Source organism: Pararge aegeria, chromosome 26, assembly GCF_905163445.1.
Source record: "Pararge aegeria chromosome 26, ilParAegt1.1, whole genome shotgun sequence".
NCBI classification, from domain to species: domain Eukaryota; kingdom Metazoa; phylum Arthropoda; class Insecta; order Lepidoptera; family Nymphalidae; genus Pararge; species Pararge aegeria.
This window is the reverse complement of record NC_053205.1, coordinates 8,112,760-8,130,661: the sequence shown is the minus strand read 5'-3', so window position 1 is coordinate 8,130,661 and position 17,902 is coordinate 8,112,760. Positions and strand designations below refer to the sequence as shown.

General features: G+C 42.6%; 1 protein-coding gene across 1 annotated transcript in view; it reads right to left on the bottom strand.

The window, feature by feature from the left end:
* The window catches only part of LOC120635394, a 64,482-nt gene that overhangs the window by 10,909 nt on the left and 35,671 nt on the right, over positions 1–17,902 (bottom strand). The window contains exons 16-23 of the mRNA XM_039906402.1: positions 15,665–15,758; positions 13,795–13,896; positions 12,730–12,844; positions 10,437–10,580; positions 3,232–3,355; positions 2,570–2,664; positions 1,351–1,554; positions 653–794 (exon numbers count right to left, since the gene is read on the bottom strand). Coding sequence (XP_039762336.1) covers positions 653–794; positions 1,351–1,554; positions 2,570–2,664; positions 3,232–3,355; positions 10,437–10,580; positions 12,730–12,844; positions 13,795–13,896; positions 15,665–15,758 — 1,020 coding nt within the window. The remainder of the gene's footprint in view (positions 1–652; positions 795–1,350; positions 1,555–2,569; positions 2,665–3,231; positions 3,356–10,436; positions 10,581–12,729; positions 12,845–13,794; positions 13,897–15,664; positions 15,759–17,902) is intronic.

Here is a 17,902-nt window from a genome sequence, read left to right as displayed (position 1 = left end):
GACTTTGAATAAAATGGCGTGTGAAGTCCACCAACCAGCGTGTTTTCTTTTTATGTTTATAGACGAGCGCTTTACTGCAATCACACCTGATGGTAAGCGATGATGCAGCCTAAGGTGGAGCGCGCTTGCTTAGAAGATTTTAAGATTTCATTCACTCTTGATTTGAAGGAACTTATGTTGCAGAAACTGGGGAAAATGGAAGCTGGAAGAGCATTCCAGATCCTAGCGGTGCGGATCAGAAACGAAGGTGCGAAGCGCTTCGTACGCGTCCGCGGAATATCGACAACGTAGGGATGCAGATCCATACGGTGCCTCGCGGTTCGATGGTAAAAATGCGAGGGGGGAACTAGATCAAATAGTTCTTGAGTGGTGGTCTACGGCCAGAACCGTACTGATTTTGGAGTTTTCTGAGAGGAGCCATTATAAGTTGATAACGACGATGTCTGACCAATAATTCATTATATACAGCATCATATACGGCTAACCACCCCATCTCTTGTCACGGGTGTTGCAGGAGTTGACAAAGGATATATAACGGAGAATGCTGCTGGCTGGCTTCCTAAAAGCGCTAGTTTTGTCGTAGAAGTGTGTTGAGTGTTTTAAGGAAGTCTGTTAAAAATAAACTTCCAGTGATGTTCGGACAAAGATCTACCTTCCAGAATCGTTTGCCGGGATCCATGGAGTATGGCTGCTTTACGTACAGTAGCCATTCCACCGTCACATTTCGACCGGCGCATTTTATGTTTGTGTTGGAATCTATTTTCAAGAAGACATCTTTGTTTTTGTCATCGCGGCTGAAACAACAATTTGTCGTTGGAGAAATTGGAGTCTAATAAAATTACCTTCAATATATACCTAATATAATAATAACAATAATAATAATTCCAGTTCTTAAAAATAGCAGTGCATTGCTCTACTGGGATCGATCTCACTGACAGGTATATTACATCTAATAGACTCGCAGGGTGATAACGTATCTCACGACAGACGTAAATCTTGCAATCACTGCTGTCAAACTTCACTTTTCCATACAATAAATAAACAAACATGATGTTTGCCAGCAGTGATTGCAAGATTTTCGCTTGTCGCAAGCCTATCGCGAGATACGTAATCACCCAGCTGAAATAGTGCTAGTCGATCGATCCGTGCCCGCGTGTTGACATTACTATTCCACATGATGACAATCTAGTGAAAGTCGAAAAGGAAACTCTGTATACCACCACATTTCAGCTTCATTATATTGTTTTCTCAGAAACTAAAAAGAAATAGCTTAGTGTAGTGTAAGTTTACTTTAAAAGAAGAGGAAAAGATAGAGAAGATAGAGAGCAGGAATATAATTTCAACACTTACCTGTAATAACTCAAAACGAAATCGAAATTCGCCTCGATTCGGTCAACCCTTTCGAAAACGATGATATCCCCTAAGTTGAAGCTGACTTTTATGATTTCATCCTCTCCCTGGGTAGGTCTACTTGGGGGGATGATTATGCCACATCCGGGAGACGAAAAGAACTTCTGGATCGAGCTTAAAACTGATTGTTGTATGGGTAAGACACTGAAAGAAAAAGTTTTTTTGAACAACCTAATAAAACAATTCTAGCTGATGCTATGACACTCATTTCCAAGAGCTGGGAAGGCAGAATATTTTAGCTGCCACTTGTGTTGGTACCCCAATTTTGCATCTTACATTCAGACGACCTCATCAATGGTGGGTGCGATTTCTACAGCAGGCCAAGCGGCGCAAATATGAAACCTTGATAGCAGCTTCATTTTAGTGCCTTTTAGGGTGATAATTCTGGGGCTGCAGAGCCAGGGGGACTCGAGCTCTTGAAGAAGTGTCAAAAAGTGTTATCAAATTCACCGGGAATCTAGGAGCTGATGGTAACCTTGGCCAAAGAATTCGTTGGTCCATTTAAAGGGACAATGCTTCCAGCCTGTGCCACATCTTATATACTACCCCTTGCCTTTGAGTTTGTGTCGAAAACATTTTAAAATTTAACGTACTTTTCTCTTAGTATGTAGTTCTTTTTTTCGACTACGGGATAATGATGTGTTTTTGTTTATGAATAATTTAATTGTTGTGTATAAAGTATACATCAAAATGAAAGACATACACTCAAACTTCGCGTTAATAAATTCACTGAAACAATTTAGTAAAATTATTTTACGAGAATCGAAAATTTTCCGCCAAAAACTTTCGATTCTTCTCTTAACTTCTGTCAGATTTCGAGATGGTAGATCCCCGCAAAGAATCCTATGCGTTTTAATGTCGCTGTATTAAGCGCAGTGTGGTGACAGCGATCAGAATACAGCTGTCACCACATGCACTCCTCCCGCGAGTGTCCTACGAGGCGACTAAGGAAATGTAACGGAGAATGGGTAGCAGCGTCCTCTTTGGTACAGCTTCCATCTTCTGCGATCACCCACCTGTCTGTCCAGGATGGTGATTGTGGGCAAACCATCCTGTTAGCAGATGCACTAAGTCCCGGTTATGGGCTACTGATTAAAGTGTTTGTGTGTGCACCGTAGTGTTTGTTGGGAGTCACCCGAAATTTGAATATCCAACTTACTCGTAACTCATAAACTTCGACATGATATACTTTTCTATCACCTCCGCACCGGAAGTCTTCCTTTTGCAGTCGAAAAAGATGCCGGTGTCGTCAACCTGGGTGAAGAATTTTTTTTTAATAAAAATAATAACGACTTCTTCTTTGTTGTTTTCTTCATTACTGAAGGTCATGTTCGGATTCGAGTTCTTTATAACAGCGTTCCATCTTGTTCTATGCTCGGCCTTTTTGATAGCTACTGGAATAGTGCCTCTGAAACTACGACTTTACCTGGTCTGATCAGCGACGATGTGATCGGCCGCGTGGTCTTTTACCTTTCAACTTACTTGCCAATATTAGCTTATCCAGGTTACTGGGCCGGCGTCGGGGACTGTGACCAAAGTAGCTAAGAATATTCTTGAAGCACAATGTTGCGAGCCTGGTGTGGATACGTAGCTGCTTCAGGATCGATATATTTGTTATATTAGCATATGTTATACCAACTAAAGAATAAATAAGTTTTAGTAGAAATAAAACTATAATAAATACTATTGCTAATATAATTAATATTCCAGTCGGGAATTAATTTGCATGTACTTATTACTAACTTAGATAGAATATGTGGGTCTATTGCGTTATACTGAAAAGTAAATCTTATCGGATGCCAAGTTAAATGCTTTGCTTACATCATCTTCTTGGCCGTTAGAGAGAGTGTAGGAATCCTTCCCGCTGGCTGAATCTGTCTCCACCTGCACTCTGGAATGTAGAGCCACTCCTGCGCGTTGTGCGAACGGGTTGAGCCAGGTTAAGCTGTAGAACGGGGAAAACAAAAACAAAAAATATGAAATTGCGATCGTGTCAAAAATCTACCCGGGAGGGTCCCCTTAGGGGGGAATCCCTTGGTGTTCCGGATAGCCGGTGCATCGGCCCCAGCGTATACGGGGGGGCCAACCGTCGCATGGGAGAGTTGGAGATTGTGGGGGGATCAGAGAATGGTATTGTGCAGGGGGGAGTGGGAGTGGTTGAGTTTGGGTTAGGGACAGATGAGATAGAAGAAATGAGTGTGGAAGTGTCTGTAAGGAGTACAGAAGTGGATAAGGCGATGTCAGACAGCAGCTTAATGTCTGAGAATAGACCCAGATCGGGATCTGAGTCCTCTGCAAATGCATCTGGCCGTCTATGGCAGGGGCAAGGTGCAAAGAGACCACGCCTCGAAGATGATTTGTTGTCTTCTGAGGAGGAGAGGCCTGGTACGCTAGTGCCCGCTAGAATAAAAGATCGTCGACCAACAGTAGAGGAATATGTTGGACTGGTTAAAAGCAAGGTGACCCTCAAAAGAGAAGAAAGAGCGGAGCTGCGTAGGCAGGCTGAGGACAAGCTCTTGAGGGAATCAGTTGTTGCAAAATTCAGGCGCGAGATTCGTAAAAAGAAGGATTCAGTTAGGTCACAGGCGAAAACTATGACTGCGGCCCAAATTCAGAAACAAGTACTAGAGGACGTGGCCCTTATAACGAAAGTGGCTAAAACGTCCACCAACTTAAAAGGGACCTTTGTGCGTGATTTAAAAGATGCTGTAGCCTCCATTACGGATGCTATAGAAGTTCTTGGTTCGCGCACCATTTCGGAAGAGACGCGGCAGCTGCAGAACGACAATTCTCGACTGCAGGCTGAAATGGCCAGCCTCCGTTCGGAGATGGCCCAACTGAGAGAAGATATGGAGAGGGTTCGGTCGCAAGGTTCCGTGCACACCTTCTCACATAATAATAATATGACTGAGGAGCTGCCCCCTGTTCCGCAGCCTCAGCAAAAATTTAAAGTCCGACGTGCTAACGCTACGTTGACTGCGTCTTCAAATGAGGAACTCTGTCGTTCGGTGATGGTCCAGGTTGGAGAAATGGTTAATGCCCGCCTGGCCTCCTTTGAAGACCGACTCCTCCCGGAGAAAAGCCTGAGGCCCCCGCTTGCAGCGGATAAGAAGAGGCCAAGGAAAACTGCGTCTACTGTCGATGCTACCATCCGCGAGAATGTTCCGGGTCCCAATAAGCCTACCCAGGAGAAGAATAATGTAAGAGAGTCACGACCGGCCCCCACTTGTTTACCTAGCGAAGGACAATGGGAAAAAGTTAGTAATAGGAAAAAAAAAGGGAGGAATAAAAAGAGGAACCGAGACTTGATAGGGAAAACAACATTGTTGCGATCCCAAGAGCAGCCGCAGCAGCAAGGACGCCCGCAGCTCAGACCTCAAGAGAAGTTGGAACGCAAGCTCCGTCCTCCACGATCAGCAGCCGTGGTCCTCACGCTGCAGCCAGGGGCTGAGGAGAAGGGCGTTACGTATGCTACAGTGCTCAATGAGGCCAAGAAAAGAATTGTCCTTCCTGACCTTGGCATAACTGCTTTGCGGTTCAAAAGAGCTGCGGCGGGAGGACGAATTTTGGAAGTGCCAGGAGCTTCCAGTTCTGATAAGGCAGACTCTCTTGCTCAAAAGCTGAAGGAAATAATGAGCGATGATGTTGTCCGAGTTTCCAGACCCATTAAATCTGTAGAAATGCGTGTGTCTGGTCTGGATGACTCTGTTTCTGGCGAAGAAGTGGTGGCTGCTATAGCGCAGCTTGGCGGTTGTCCAGCTGAGCAGGTGCGGGCTGGTGATATCAGAAGCGATAACACAGGTCTTGGGACATTGTGGATTCGTTGCCCAATTGCAGCTGCCAAAAAGGTAGCTGAGGGTGGAAGGCTCTTAGTAGGCTGGATTTCAGCACAAGTTAAGGTGCTCGATGTGCGGCCACAGTTGTGTTACCGTTGTTGGCAAAGAGGACACATGAAATCACAATGCACCAACGATGTCGATCGTAGCAAAACCTGTTACCGATGCGGACAGGAGGGGCACAAGGCGAGAGGATGCTCTGCTGCACCGCACTGCAGCGTGTGCGCGGCAAGTGGAAAAATGGCTGATCACAGAGTGGGCAGTAGTACCTGTGGCCAGTCTAACTCTGGAAGAAGTAAAAAACAGTTGCAGAAAGGCAAGGCTGCCACTGACCCCCGGGTCTCTTCGCAGTCTGTCCACCCGCCCTCAAATACACGAGCCCGGGATGAGGAAGCATCAATGTCCGAGGGTTAATAAGTATGGCCCTCAACTTTCTCCAGGTGAATATAAACCATTGCGCCAGAGCTCAGGACCTTCTGTTTCAGAGTATGGCGGAATGGTTGATACACGTGACAGTGGTTGCCGAACCTTATTATGTCCCAACGGGAGATGATTGGATAGGTGACCGAAATGGGCTGGTAGCCATCACAACCAGGTCTGCGGTGGGCTCCCCGGCTTTTAAACAAGTAGTTAAGGGCCGAGAGTATGTTTCGGCGTTTGTCGGAGGTATCCTTGTAGTTGGGGTGTACTTTTCGCCAAATCGTACGCTCTCCGAGTTTGAGCAATTTTTGGTGGAAATTGGAGCTCTTATCGGTCGTTGTCGCCCAAATCGGGTGCTTGTCGCTGGCGACTTCAACGCCAAATCTCTGGCATGGGGATCCCCAGTTACCGATGTGCGAGGTGAGGAATTGGAAGAATGGGCGGTACAGATGGGTTTAATTGTGATCAATCGAGGTTCAGTCCAAACATGCGTGCGGCAACAGGGTGGCTCCATTGTGGATATAACGTTTGCTAATGCTGCTCTGGCGTGTTATGTCCAGGGCTGGCAGGTCATGGAGAATGTGGAAACACTTTCGGATCATCGATACATTAGATTTAAAGTCTCCACAACCCTAGCTGCAACAAACAGTTCAAGTCAGCCCTGGAGGGGCTTTGGCCCTCGTTGGTCGCTAAAAAGATTGGACCGGGATGCTTTGATTGAGGCAGCTCTGGTTCAGGTGTGGGTTTCAGTTTATGAAAATACAGTAGGGTTGGAGCAGGAAACCGAATGGCTTCGTTCTGCTATGACGCATATTTGTGATGCTGCTATGCCTCGCATTGGTCCTCAGCCACTGAAAACCGCAGTTTACTGGTGGTCACAAGAACTTCAACAGCTACGTAGATCTTGCGTAACTGCAAGACGTCAGTACGCCAGGTGTCGGCGACGACGAATACGAAACGAAGTGGAGGAAAAGCGCCTGTATGCAGTGTACCGATCCGCTATTAAGACACTCCAGGGGGCAATTAGGACGGCCAAGGATCTAGCGGAGACAGAGATGTTGTCTAGCCTGAATGCTGATCCTTGGGGTCGGCCATATAAAATGGTAAGACAAAAACTCCATCCTAGGGTACCACCACTAACTGAATGCCTTCAGCCCCAGCAGCTGGAATTGGTGGTGAAAACTTTGTTTCCGAGTAGGGTTGGGATAGAACCACCACTTATGGCCCCACTCACCAGTGAAAACGATGAATCCAATACAGGTATGGCTGATATCACCGAGGGAGAGCTGAGAGCGGCGGTTATCCGCTTACGCTCCAAAAAGGCTGCACCTGGCCCTGACGGTATACCTGGTCTCGCCTGGGTTTTGGCCCTAGGACCACTGGAGCCTTGGGTGAGAGCGTTATTCAGCGCTTGTCTTAGGCAAGGTCATTTTCCGCGCAGTTGGAAGGCAGGAAAACTTGTCTTGCTACGGAAGGAGGGACGGCCGGCTGACTCACCGTCAGCGTACCGGCCAATCGTTCTGCTAGATGAAGTTAGTAAACTCTTTGAACGGGTTATTTCAGCTCGTATCATCAAGCAACTAGAGCAGGTTGGACCTGATCTTAGTGAGCACCAGTTTGGTTTCCGACGGGGTAGATCCACCATCGACGCTATTGATCGGGTGCGAACTCTGGTGGATGTCGCAGTTTCCCAGGGCGAGGTTGTCTTGGCGGTCTCACTCGACATCGCTAATGCCTTTAACACACTACCCTGGGGCTGCATTAAGGAAGCGTTCAGGTACCATGTAATGCCAGGATACCTACAGCGAATTGTGGAAGCCTACCTTTCAAACAGAGCCGTTTGCTATCCAGCTGGCGGCCGGTTGGTGCAGAAAAACATGTCGTGCGGTGTTCCACAGGGATCGGTCCTTGGACCGCTTCTGTGGAACATTGGGTACGACTGGGTGTTGCGCGGAGTTAACCTGCAAGGTGTTGAAGTGACGTGTTATGCAGACGACACCCTTGTTACTGCTCGCGGTAAAAATTTTAGGGAGGCGCGGGTGCTGGCCACTGCTGGAGTTGCTCAAGTCGTTGCACGGATTCGGCGGCTAGGTCTGGAGGTTGCTCTTAATAAATCCGAGGCTCTGTGTTTTCACGGGCCACGGAAAGCACCTCCGGCTGGCTCGGATCTCGTGGTGGGAGGTGTTTCCATCGCTGTAGAGTCGACGATGAAGTACCTGGGACTCGTCCTCGACAGTCGATGGAAGTTCGATAAGCACTTCCAGTGCCTTGCCCCCAAGGTAATAAGAGCCGCTGGGGCGCTATGCCGACTTCTCCCTAATACGAGTGGGCCAAACGCTGGCTGTCGTCGCCTTTATACAGGGGTAGTGCGGTCAATGGCCTTGTATGGGGCGCCCATCTGGGTAGACTCCCTGACTGCCCGTAATCGAGCTCTGCTGCGGAGGCCGCAGCGGGTTATGGCAGCTAGGGAAGCGAGAGCGTATCGCACCATCTCCTGCGAGGCAGCCTGCGCAATGGCCGGGACACCTCCATGGGACCTAGATGCTGAAGTTCTGGCATACGTATACCAGCGTAGAGTAGCTGTCCGGATACGAGGGGAACACCCTTCATTAGAAAGGATCGCAATGTGGCGGCGAACAGCACAGGCAGAGCTATTCCGCCAGTGGCAAGGAAGGCTTGAGGCACCCAGCGCGGGCCAACGAACTATTGAGGCCATCCGGCCTGTTCTCCAGCAGTGGGTGAAAAGGAAGCACGGAACACTCACTTTCCATCTTGCACAGGTCCTTTCAGGGCACGGTTGCTTCGGAAGGTACTTGTTCAAGGTGGCTGGTAGAGAGCCTACTGAGGTGTGTCATGAGTGTGGCTGTGCCACAGATACAGCACAGCATACATTGGCTGACTGCCCCAAATGGGCGGAGTCACGCAAGGCACTCGTAGCTACGGTTGGGCAGGACCTTTCTCTACCAGCCGTGGTTAGGGCCATGGTAGGAAGTGACAGGTCGTGGGAAGCAGTGGTCTCCTTCTGTGAGGATGTGATGGTGCAGAAGGAGTTGGCCGAGCGGTTGAGAGAGGACGATGTAGACTCTAATCCGCTCCGCCGCAGAAGAGTCGGGCGTAGACAGTTGGCGCACAACCGACGTCTGCCCCCTTGAGAAGGACCTCCGGGTGATAGATACGGGGATTCTGTCGCCCGTCGGAGTTTGGTCCTCGAGTTGAAAGGCATACCCCGTGTTCCTGGTTTGCCTTCGGTGGTGTTCAGCAGTATCTGAAGTTGTTACAGGGAAGTGCCTGCCTCAGTAGGCACCGCTGACTGGGTTGTGGTTGTGTGCGAAAGCGTTCCCATGACCCAGTTACCAGGCGATGAGTTGGAACACCGTGGGGTTTTAGTCGGTAAGAGTCCGGCATAACCACTGCGCCTCCCCGTGGTGTAGTGGTATCCATGAGGATTTCCCCACGAAAAAAAAAAAAAAAAAAGGTTAAGCTGTAGAACGAATAAACTGTATTTTTTTTTTTTTTGCAAGCAGTTGCCCCACTTTATGGTCACTTGACAAGACATTTAAGGAACACGTTTTACAAAAATATTAAGTCAAAAGGTCTAATAAAGTGCCGCCCTGTTTTTTGAGGGGCTGGTGTAAAAATACAACTAGGGTTTTAGTAAAATAGGGCTTTTTTAATCATTATAAAGCCTATCCAAGCTAGGGTGAGAAAGAGTTGAACAGAATATCCCTACTTTTAGTGGTTGCCTGGAAGAGATCACTACCAGTGATAAGGCCTCCCTTACGATCTATAGTTCTTAAGTTTTGTTTCCTTTATTATTATTTTTGACGTGACAACGTCTTGTAATTCGATGGAGCCGGCTGCACGCACGAAAAAACATGACGCCTGCGGCGTTACCTCGCTCTGAAGCGTTCCATGCAAGGCTTGAAGTGCAAGCGAGAGCGCGGAACGAGCGACAAAGAGGCACAGTCGGCCGCGTTCGACATCTGTCTCTCTCCTACTTGAGTGAGCGATGCGTCCGCGTGGACAGCTTCTATACATTTACATGTTTTCGGCAAGGATGAAGTGCAGTGAAAAGTGAATTTGGTGTCAATTGTTTATAGCAAAGATAATATCTATCAAACAAATAAAATTAAAATTTTCTTTTGAAAAATGCAACCATTCCATCAGTATGTTCTTACGACGTTGTCACGTTCAACTATCGTCAGTAAGCCGACTTTACAGACAACCAATTTTTTTTTCATTATTTGGAGTAACAAACAATTTTATATATATTATATATATAATTGGGAGTGTTCTTACGAGTAGCTATGTTTGATGGAAATCTGTCCAAGATGGCAGCCACCACAAAATCGTGACTAACGTATATTCTTACAGAAATCCAAATTAGAGATCATGGACGAAAATATTGATAGGACTATGTAACTTTTAGGAGATATATGTAGAGATGTAGTACTACAAATTATGATACATTTCAAATCCAAGATGGCCGCCACATAAAATGGCGAATTATATTTTATTTTCACTATGGCACAACAGACCTTTGTCTCTATGGACGACGTATGGACGTCGTGAAGTGATTATATTAAGTTATGTATTAAGTTATTAGTTATGTTAAGTTATATTAAGTTATTTAAATTTTTTATTTCGAATGAGTGGACTGTATTTTGCGGTAAATTGTTGTACAAAAGAAAGATGCAAAGGAATCAGAGCACAAGGAAGACAGCACTTACTTGACCTTATTTTTCCTAAAAAAAGGTTTGTACAACTTACGCTATCGATTTCGCGTCGGTCTGCAGAGTGACGTTGAACTTTATGGGCAAATGCGCAACCATCGAGTGTTGTACCCGCGCCGTATACTCCGACTGTAGCAGTGGCGCCGCTGTTGACAGTGACGTCACAGTCGTGCCCTGATACCTGTCAAAATTATAATGTTACCAGCTGTTACCCGCGTTCATCATCCGATTGTGAACAGCAGGAGAATGTGGTGTGGAATATAAGGATTGAAGAAATTATAAATTACACCATACAGATTCTCCTGCTGTTCGCGGAGTATAGCAAATTAAGCTTAATTTTCATAATACATTATGGATTTCGGCAAAGTAACGCCTGCTTCTATCCAATATTCATCGTCCGAGTTTATTACGGTGTTTTTTGAATCCCGTAACTTTTTTTTTTAATGTTATTCCACTACAAGTTAGCCCTTGAATGCAATTTCACCTGATAAGTGATGATGCAGTCTAAAATGGTAGCAGGCTAACCTGTTAGAGAGTATGGTAGTCGTACTCCTAATCGGTTTCTACGCGGCACTCGAACACTAAATCGCTTAGCGGCACGTCTTTGTTCGGTAGTGTGGTGACTAGCCACGGTCAAAGACTCCCACCAGACCAAATATAAATACCAGTAAAATATTCTGTCTGTGTATGTCTATGTTACTCTCTGTCATATCAACTAGCTCTATGCCAAAAAAAAAGTCGATCGGTTGCGTAGTGAGGGTGTAAAGTAAGTACGATCGAACAAACAAACTTTCGTATATATAATCATCGTCAACATCATCATATCGACCGGCCCACCGGCGGTCTCCTCTCCGAAAGAGAAAGGGTTAAGGCCGTAGTCCACCAAGCTGGCCCATCGCGAATTGTTGGCCTTCAAACACCTCTGAAACGTTATGGAGAACTCTCAGGTATGCCGGTTTCCTCACGATGTTTTCAAGTTCGTTGAAGCAAGTGATATTTTAATTGCATAAAACGTACATGACTTAGAAAAATTAGAGGTGAGTGCTGGGATTCGAACTGACTTCCCCTGAAGTGCAGTTGAAGTCCTATCTACTGTATTGGATAGAAGCAGGCGTTACTTTGCCAAAATCCATGATATATTATGTATATTGTAAGTATTTATGTATATTATTCATAAAAATATTCATCAGTCATCTTAGTACCCATAACACAAGCTACGCTTACTTTTGGAAATTCTAAGGAAATTCTTGACCTACCAATGCATACATTTAAAAAATGTGTAAGAACGCATCTAGTACAGCGAGGTTACTATACATTTGATGAATTCCTCAATGACAAGGTAGAATGGAAGCAGCCAGCCTCGCTCTCATCTCCCGCAAGATAGCAAAATGATTGTAAATGTTGATGTTGGAAAAGAGCAACTACTGAGATTCTTGCCGGCTCTTCTCGGTAGAATATGCTTTCCGAACCGGTGGTAGAGTCACACAAACATGCATACTTGACGTTTCAAAAGTGCTTATAAAGTAGGCCTACTTGAAATAAATGAATATGAATATGAATTTGAGCTAGATGGCGATGTGTGTATTGTATTGTAGTAGTATATTTGTCGTGGTATTAAGCATAATTTGCTATAGTCGCGCGAATAATTGTTAAGTCATAACAATTATTCATTGTAAAGTCAACATCTCCTGAGGATGCTCCGGTTTCGGAGCGAAACGTGCGTAGAGGGTGCATTGCCGAGGATCTGTTTGGTGTGGAGTATAAGGATTGAAGAAATTATAAATTACACTTACTTATTATAATTAAACTTAATTTCATAATCCCACTACTGAGGCGTAGGTGTCAAGCCTCATGTGTAACTGTACTGGCAACCACGCCCTTCACACCGGAAAACAACAATGCTGCTTGGCGCCAGAAATAAGCATTGCGATTTCTCTGACGAGCTCTGTCACAAAAGAACTACTACGCGCAATTTCACAAAAAAAAAAAATTGTGTGAACAAGACAAAAAGAAAATTGCACGTTAACGAGATGAAACTGTTGACAGCAGGTGTAAGAAGACTCTTTAAAGTGCGCAATGAGTACATCAGAGGGAATCATAAGGTAAGATCGATCGAAGACGATGACGATCACGCCGTCCGAAGAGCCTTGGTACTCCCTGAAAATAAAGGAAAAAGAGGACGTGATGCTATCACGTAGTGAACGACGGTGGCCAAAGATATTAAAAACTGCCGCAGAAAGACGAGAGCCGACCCTGAATGATGGGATAAGGCTAGGGCATAGAAAAAAAGACGAAGAAAATAATAAGGAGAAGAATTCTAGAGACATTACCTTATATGCATGTCGTTCTCCCAGTCTAGGACTTGCGTGACGTCAGGGGAAGAGGTCAGGTTACCCCTAATAGATGTGAACATGCCCACCGAAGTCTGGAGACGAATCGGTGTTCCTGTTAAAACAAAGTAGGACTATTTCATTTCAAGGTCACCTGTGACGCAAGAACGCAAAAATTAAATATAAATTCGACTACGACATAATATAAATTCTTCCACTGAATTACCATGTAGAGAAAACTACACTAAAAATAGAAAAAAGGTATTTAATACATTTAACGTTTTACTATAACGCATTATCTAGTTATCTCATTATAGGACCACCAAATTTCACTGAACATTAAAATTTGAGATTTTTGTATAATTGAATCCATTAAAACACCGGAATGAGCCCGCAGACTTTGACAATTGAAAGTGTACACTGTCAAACCTTACAGCTAACTTCGGGGTGCCAATTTTTTGCAACGGCGCATCGTAAAAAGTGAGCTGGCGATGTATTCCCGTCTCGCTCGGTTTCGCAACTACCTTCATCCTGTTAAAATCGCGTGACCATGTGCGCGCGCATTTCGTTACATCGTATAATTTTACTATCATGATTTTTTCCTAACGCCGCTAAAGAAGTATAACTTTAAAAAAAAATTGGTTGTCTGTAAAGTCGGCTTACTGATGATAGTTGAACGTGACAACGTCGTAAGAAAATACTGATGAAGGAATGGTTGCATTTTTCAAAAGAAAATTTTAATTTTATTTGTTCGATAGATATTATCGTTGCTATAAACAATTAAGACCACATTCACTTTTTACTGCACTTCATCCTCGCCGAAAACATGTAAATGTATTATTGTATGGAAACTGTGTTCGCGGACGCATCGCTCACTCAAGTAGGAGAGAGACAGATGTCGAACGCGGAGGCCGACTGTGCCTCTGTGTCGCTCGTTCCGCGCTCTCGCTTGCACTTCAAGCCTTGAATGGAACGCCTCAGAGCGAGGTAACGCCGCATGCGTCATGTTTTTTTTAGACGTTGTCACGTCAAAAACTACGGTATATTGTTAATCAAATCCCATACCTAATTCGGTGGGCGTGTGAAGGTAGCCCTGCACCGGGTAATATACAACCTGTTGGTTAATATGGCTGCCGAAACGAACAAAATCCATTATTGATTTCACCACTGAAATAAAAATTAAACATTATTATAATATGAAATATGTGAAATGGGCCCAAGAGAGTCTTTAAGAGATAAATTTAAAGCAGCATTATATCAATACATATTCTTTAAAATAATTGTTTTATAAATATAACCTAAAATAAACTATTTAAAACTAAATAAAATCTAAAACGTCCACGAAAGCATCGCAGCGAGGCACAGTTCCTAAGATGCTCGCAGCATTGCCCCTTTGGATGGCCAAACTAATTCGTTGGCCAAGGTAACTGCCCGCTCTAGGCTCACCGGTAGACTCGATAACCCTTTTCGATAATTCTTTGAAAAGAGCTCTTGGTTGCGGACCTCTACTCCAAAAGGCACAAAAATGAAGCTGCTATCCAGGTTTTCGTTTATACATATTCGAAAATTTAATTTATGTACTTAAAAATTTGTTATATTTTTAAAAAGAAAGTGGACTATAACTATATTTATATTATAAGTAAAAATAAACTCATAGTGCAATTTATGAGGCTGCATAAAATTTGTAATTCATTTAAGAGTAATTGTACCTATTTCCATTTTATAACAAATTACCAGATGAAATCCTTGAGATGTCTCTCAATAAGTACAAATTTTATATAAAACGTAAGCTTATAGAAAAATCCTATTATAATATTAAGGATTGTATGTATGATAAAAAATCTTTGTTATGAATTGCTATAACTTCATAGCTAAACATTAACTAGACTGTGGGATGATAATAACAAAAAAGCTGGCTAAGTTCGTTGTGGGCTCATCTTAGACCAGGACGCGTTTGGAACCCTCCTAGTTTTAGTTTTAAGTTAACGAATGCAGTTATCACCATCGCTAACATTAGTGTAACATGTTAAATGTATGAACTCTTCATAAGTGCCTGTGACAAGGTCTACATGAATTATACACTCCTACAGAAAGCCGTAATATTGAACAAATGTCGCCTGGTGCAAAAGTTTTTAACATGATTCCCCTGATTATTCACTTGGCTCCGACCCCTGCTTTCATGTACCTTCGTAAAGAAGAGATTTAAAATTAACACAAAACTAATAATAATTTATTTGCTAGAATTGTTTGTCACAGTTAGTTGTTTCACAATAATTAAAATATACTCCTACATCATCTATTGTCAACGTCAGTCGACAGTGTGCCAATCTTTTCTGATTCTACTGAATAATATTCAAATTCGTTAGAATAAAAAAAAAATTAAGGAAATAATAATTATAGTCAAAGATTTCAAGTCAAATTTTAGGTCAAATTGTCATGGCTGTCTGCCCGCGGCTTAGCTCGTAAACAATTTTCATAGGTATGAAAGATGTTATTTTCCATGCCAAAATATGTATGTATGCCAAATTTCATCTAAATCCGTTCAAAGTGATTGAGTAACAAACATCCACACTTTTACATTTATAATAATAATAGGAAAGTAGGATTACAGTAAACATAAATACACCTAAATTAATTGATGTTTACTAGATTACCAGTCGTTTTAATTAATAATTGCTAGTTTTAATAAAATAATTTACATCCATTGATATAAATTACAATCAAAAACTGAGGTTAACGAGATATAAATTAAAAAAAAAACTGTTTTTTTTCTTTCAGTTTTAGAAATAAAGATGGCGCTAAACGGAAAAATGTTACTTAGAAATAAAGATGGCGCGTAACAGTAATACGTTACAAGATTGCGCGTAACAGAAAATCGTTACATTGCTATAACATTTCTCCCGTATGCAAGTAAAGAAAACCTTAAAAACCTTACCGTCATGCTCATTCCAGCTCTCGAACAGAGTATGGTTCACATGCGTCGCGTATACGGTATGCTTGCCGATCTTGACTACCACATCTATATGGACCTACGAACGTAGAATCGATCATTACCAAACCATTCAAGAATAATTCAAAATACATACATTAATAAATAAATACATAAATGAATTTTATATTATTATTTGAAGCTCACTCTTTGTTATTAATTTAAAATGCATATAAAAAATTTAAAAAAAAGCAATGTGTCGTTTCTCGTTTCAAACGTGTCGCATCGTAATAAAAAACCTTTGAAAAAGTATATCGAAACTGCAATGTTTCCTACTAGATGGCGCTACAGTCGCTATAACACTAATATCATTATCATTATATTAATGTATTTTATATTATTATTTGAAGCTCACTCTTTGTTATTAATTAAAAATGCATATAAAAATTAAAAAAAAGCAATGTGTAATTTCTCGTTACAAACGTGTCTCCTAATATGGACCTTTGAAAAAATAGATCGAAACTGCAATGTTTCCTACTAGATGGCGCTACAGTCGCTATAAGACTAATATCATCATCAGTATATTAATGTATTTTATATTATTATTTGAAGCTCACTCTTTGTTATTAATTTAAAATGCATATAAAAATTGAAAAAAAGCAATGTGTCGTTTCTCATTTCAAACGTGTCTCCTAATATGGACCTTTGAAAAAGTAGATCGAAACTGCAATGTTTCCTACTAGATGGCGCTACAGTCGCTATAAGACTAATATCATCATCAGTATATTAATGTATTTTATATTATTATTTAAAGCTCACTCTTTGTTATTAATTTAAAATGCATATAAAAATTAAAAAAAAAGCAATGTGTCATTTCTCGTTTCAAACGTGTCTCCTAATATGGACCTTTGAATAAATATATCGAAACTGCAGTTTCCTACTAGATGGCGTTACAGTCGCTATAAGACTAATATCGTCATCATTATATCAAGCGATTACCGGCCCATTGCAGGACACGGATTTCCTCCCACAATGAGAAGGGGTAACCCACTAAGGCCATATTCCACCACGCTGTCCCAGTGCGTATTGCTGGACTCCAGACACCTTTGAGAACGTTATGGAGAACTCTCTGGCATGCAGGTTTCCGTTTTCCTCCACCGTTAAAACACGTCATATTTTATTCTTAAAACGCTTATAAATGACGGCCGAGTGGCGCAGTCGGCAGCGACCCTGCTTTCTGAGTCCAAGGCTGTGGGTTCGATTCCCACAACTGGAGAGTGTTTTTGTGTGATGAACATGAATGTTTTTCAGTGTCTGGGTGTTTATCTGTATATTATAAGTATGTGTGTGTATTATATTCATAAAAAAAATATTCATCAGCTATCTCAGTACCCATAAAACAAGCTACGCTTACTTTGGGGCTAGTTGGCGATGTGTGTATTGTAGTGTAGTATATTTATATTTCAGTTCACACACAAAATGAGAGCAGTTCGTACACAGAAAAAAGCAGTGATAGCCTAGTGTTTAGGATTTCGGCTACACTTTACGCACCTCTGACTACTTTTGATCAGAGACCAACAATAAATTCACAAAGCTGGCTTATTACATTCGGCATTTGGCTACAGCAATCGTATTTCGAAAAAAATCACCCTTCCTTTACGTCCTGACAAAGCAACCGAACGACTTATTCAGCGCGGGTAACACCGCGCCGCGCAGCTAGTCTAACATACCAATATATATAAAGCTGAAGAGTTTGTTTGTATACTTGAACATGATGATCTCAGGAACTGTTGGTCCGATTAAAAAAAAATGGATTGACTTTCAGTGTTGTATAGGCAATTTATCGAGGAAGGCAATAAGCTATATCATCACGCTAAGACCAATAGGAGCGTAGCACCAATGAAGTATGTTTCTATATCGAGAGTGACCGTCCTTTAAAAAGCTTCCGCTTCGTACACTGCGTATACAGTTAAAGTTTCCACAAGACCACAAGATACGGGATCCGCACATACTAACACACGGAGGTCCAAGACAGAACTTTTTTAAACAATGCTTTAATTAGTTTAAATAATAAAAAGAGATTTAAAAATATCATGAGTGCTAAAAATATTGTTTTTTCTCAACATCTGTTTATATTAACTTATAAAAAAAAATAATGAAGACTAAAAAAGTGACATTTTAAGTTGGAGAATCACTCGGTGTGCGTAAACTGACTGTAATACTCACCTCAACGCTTCGCTTATG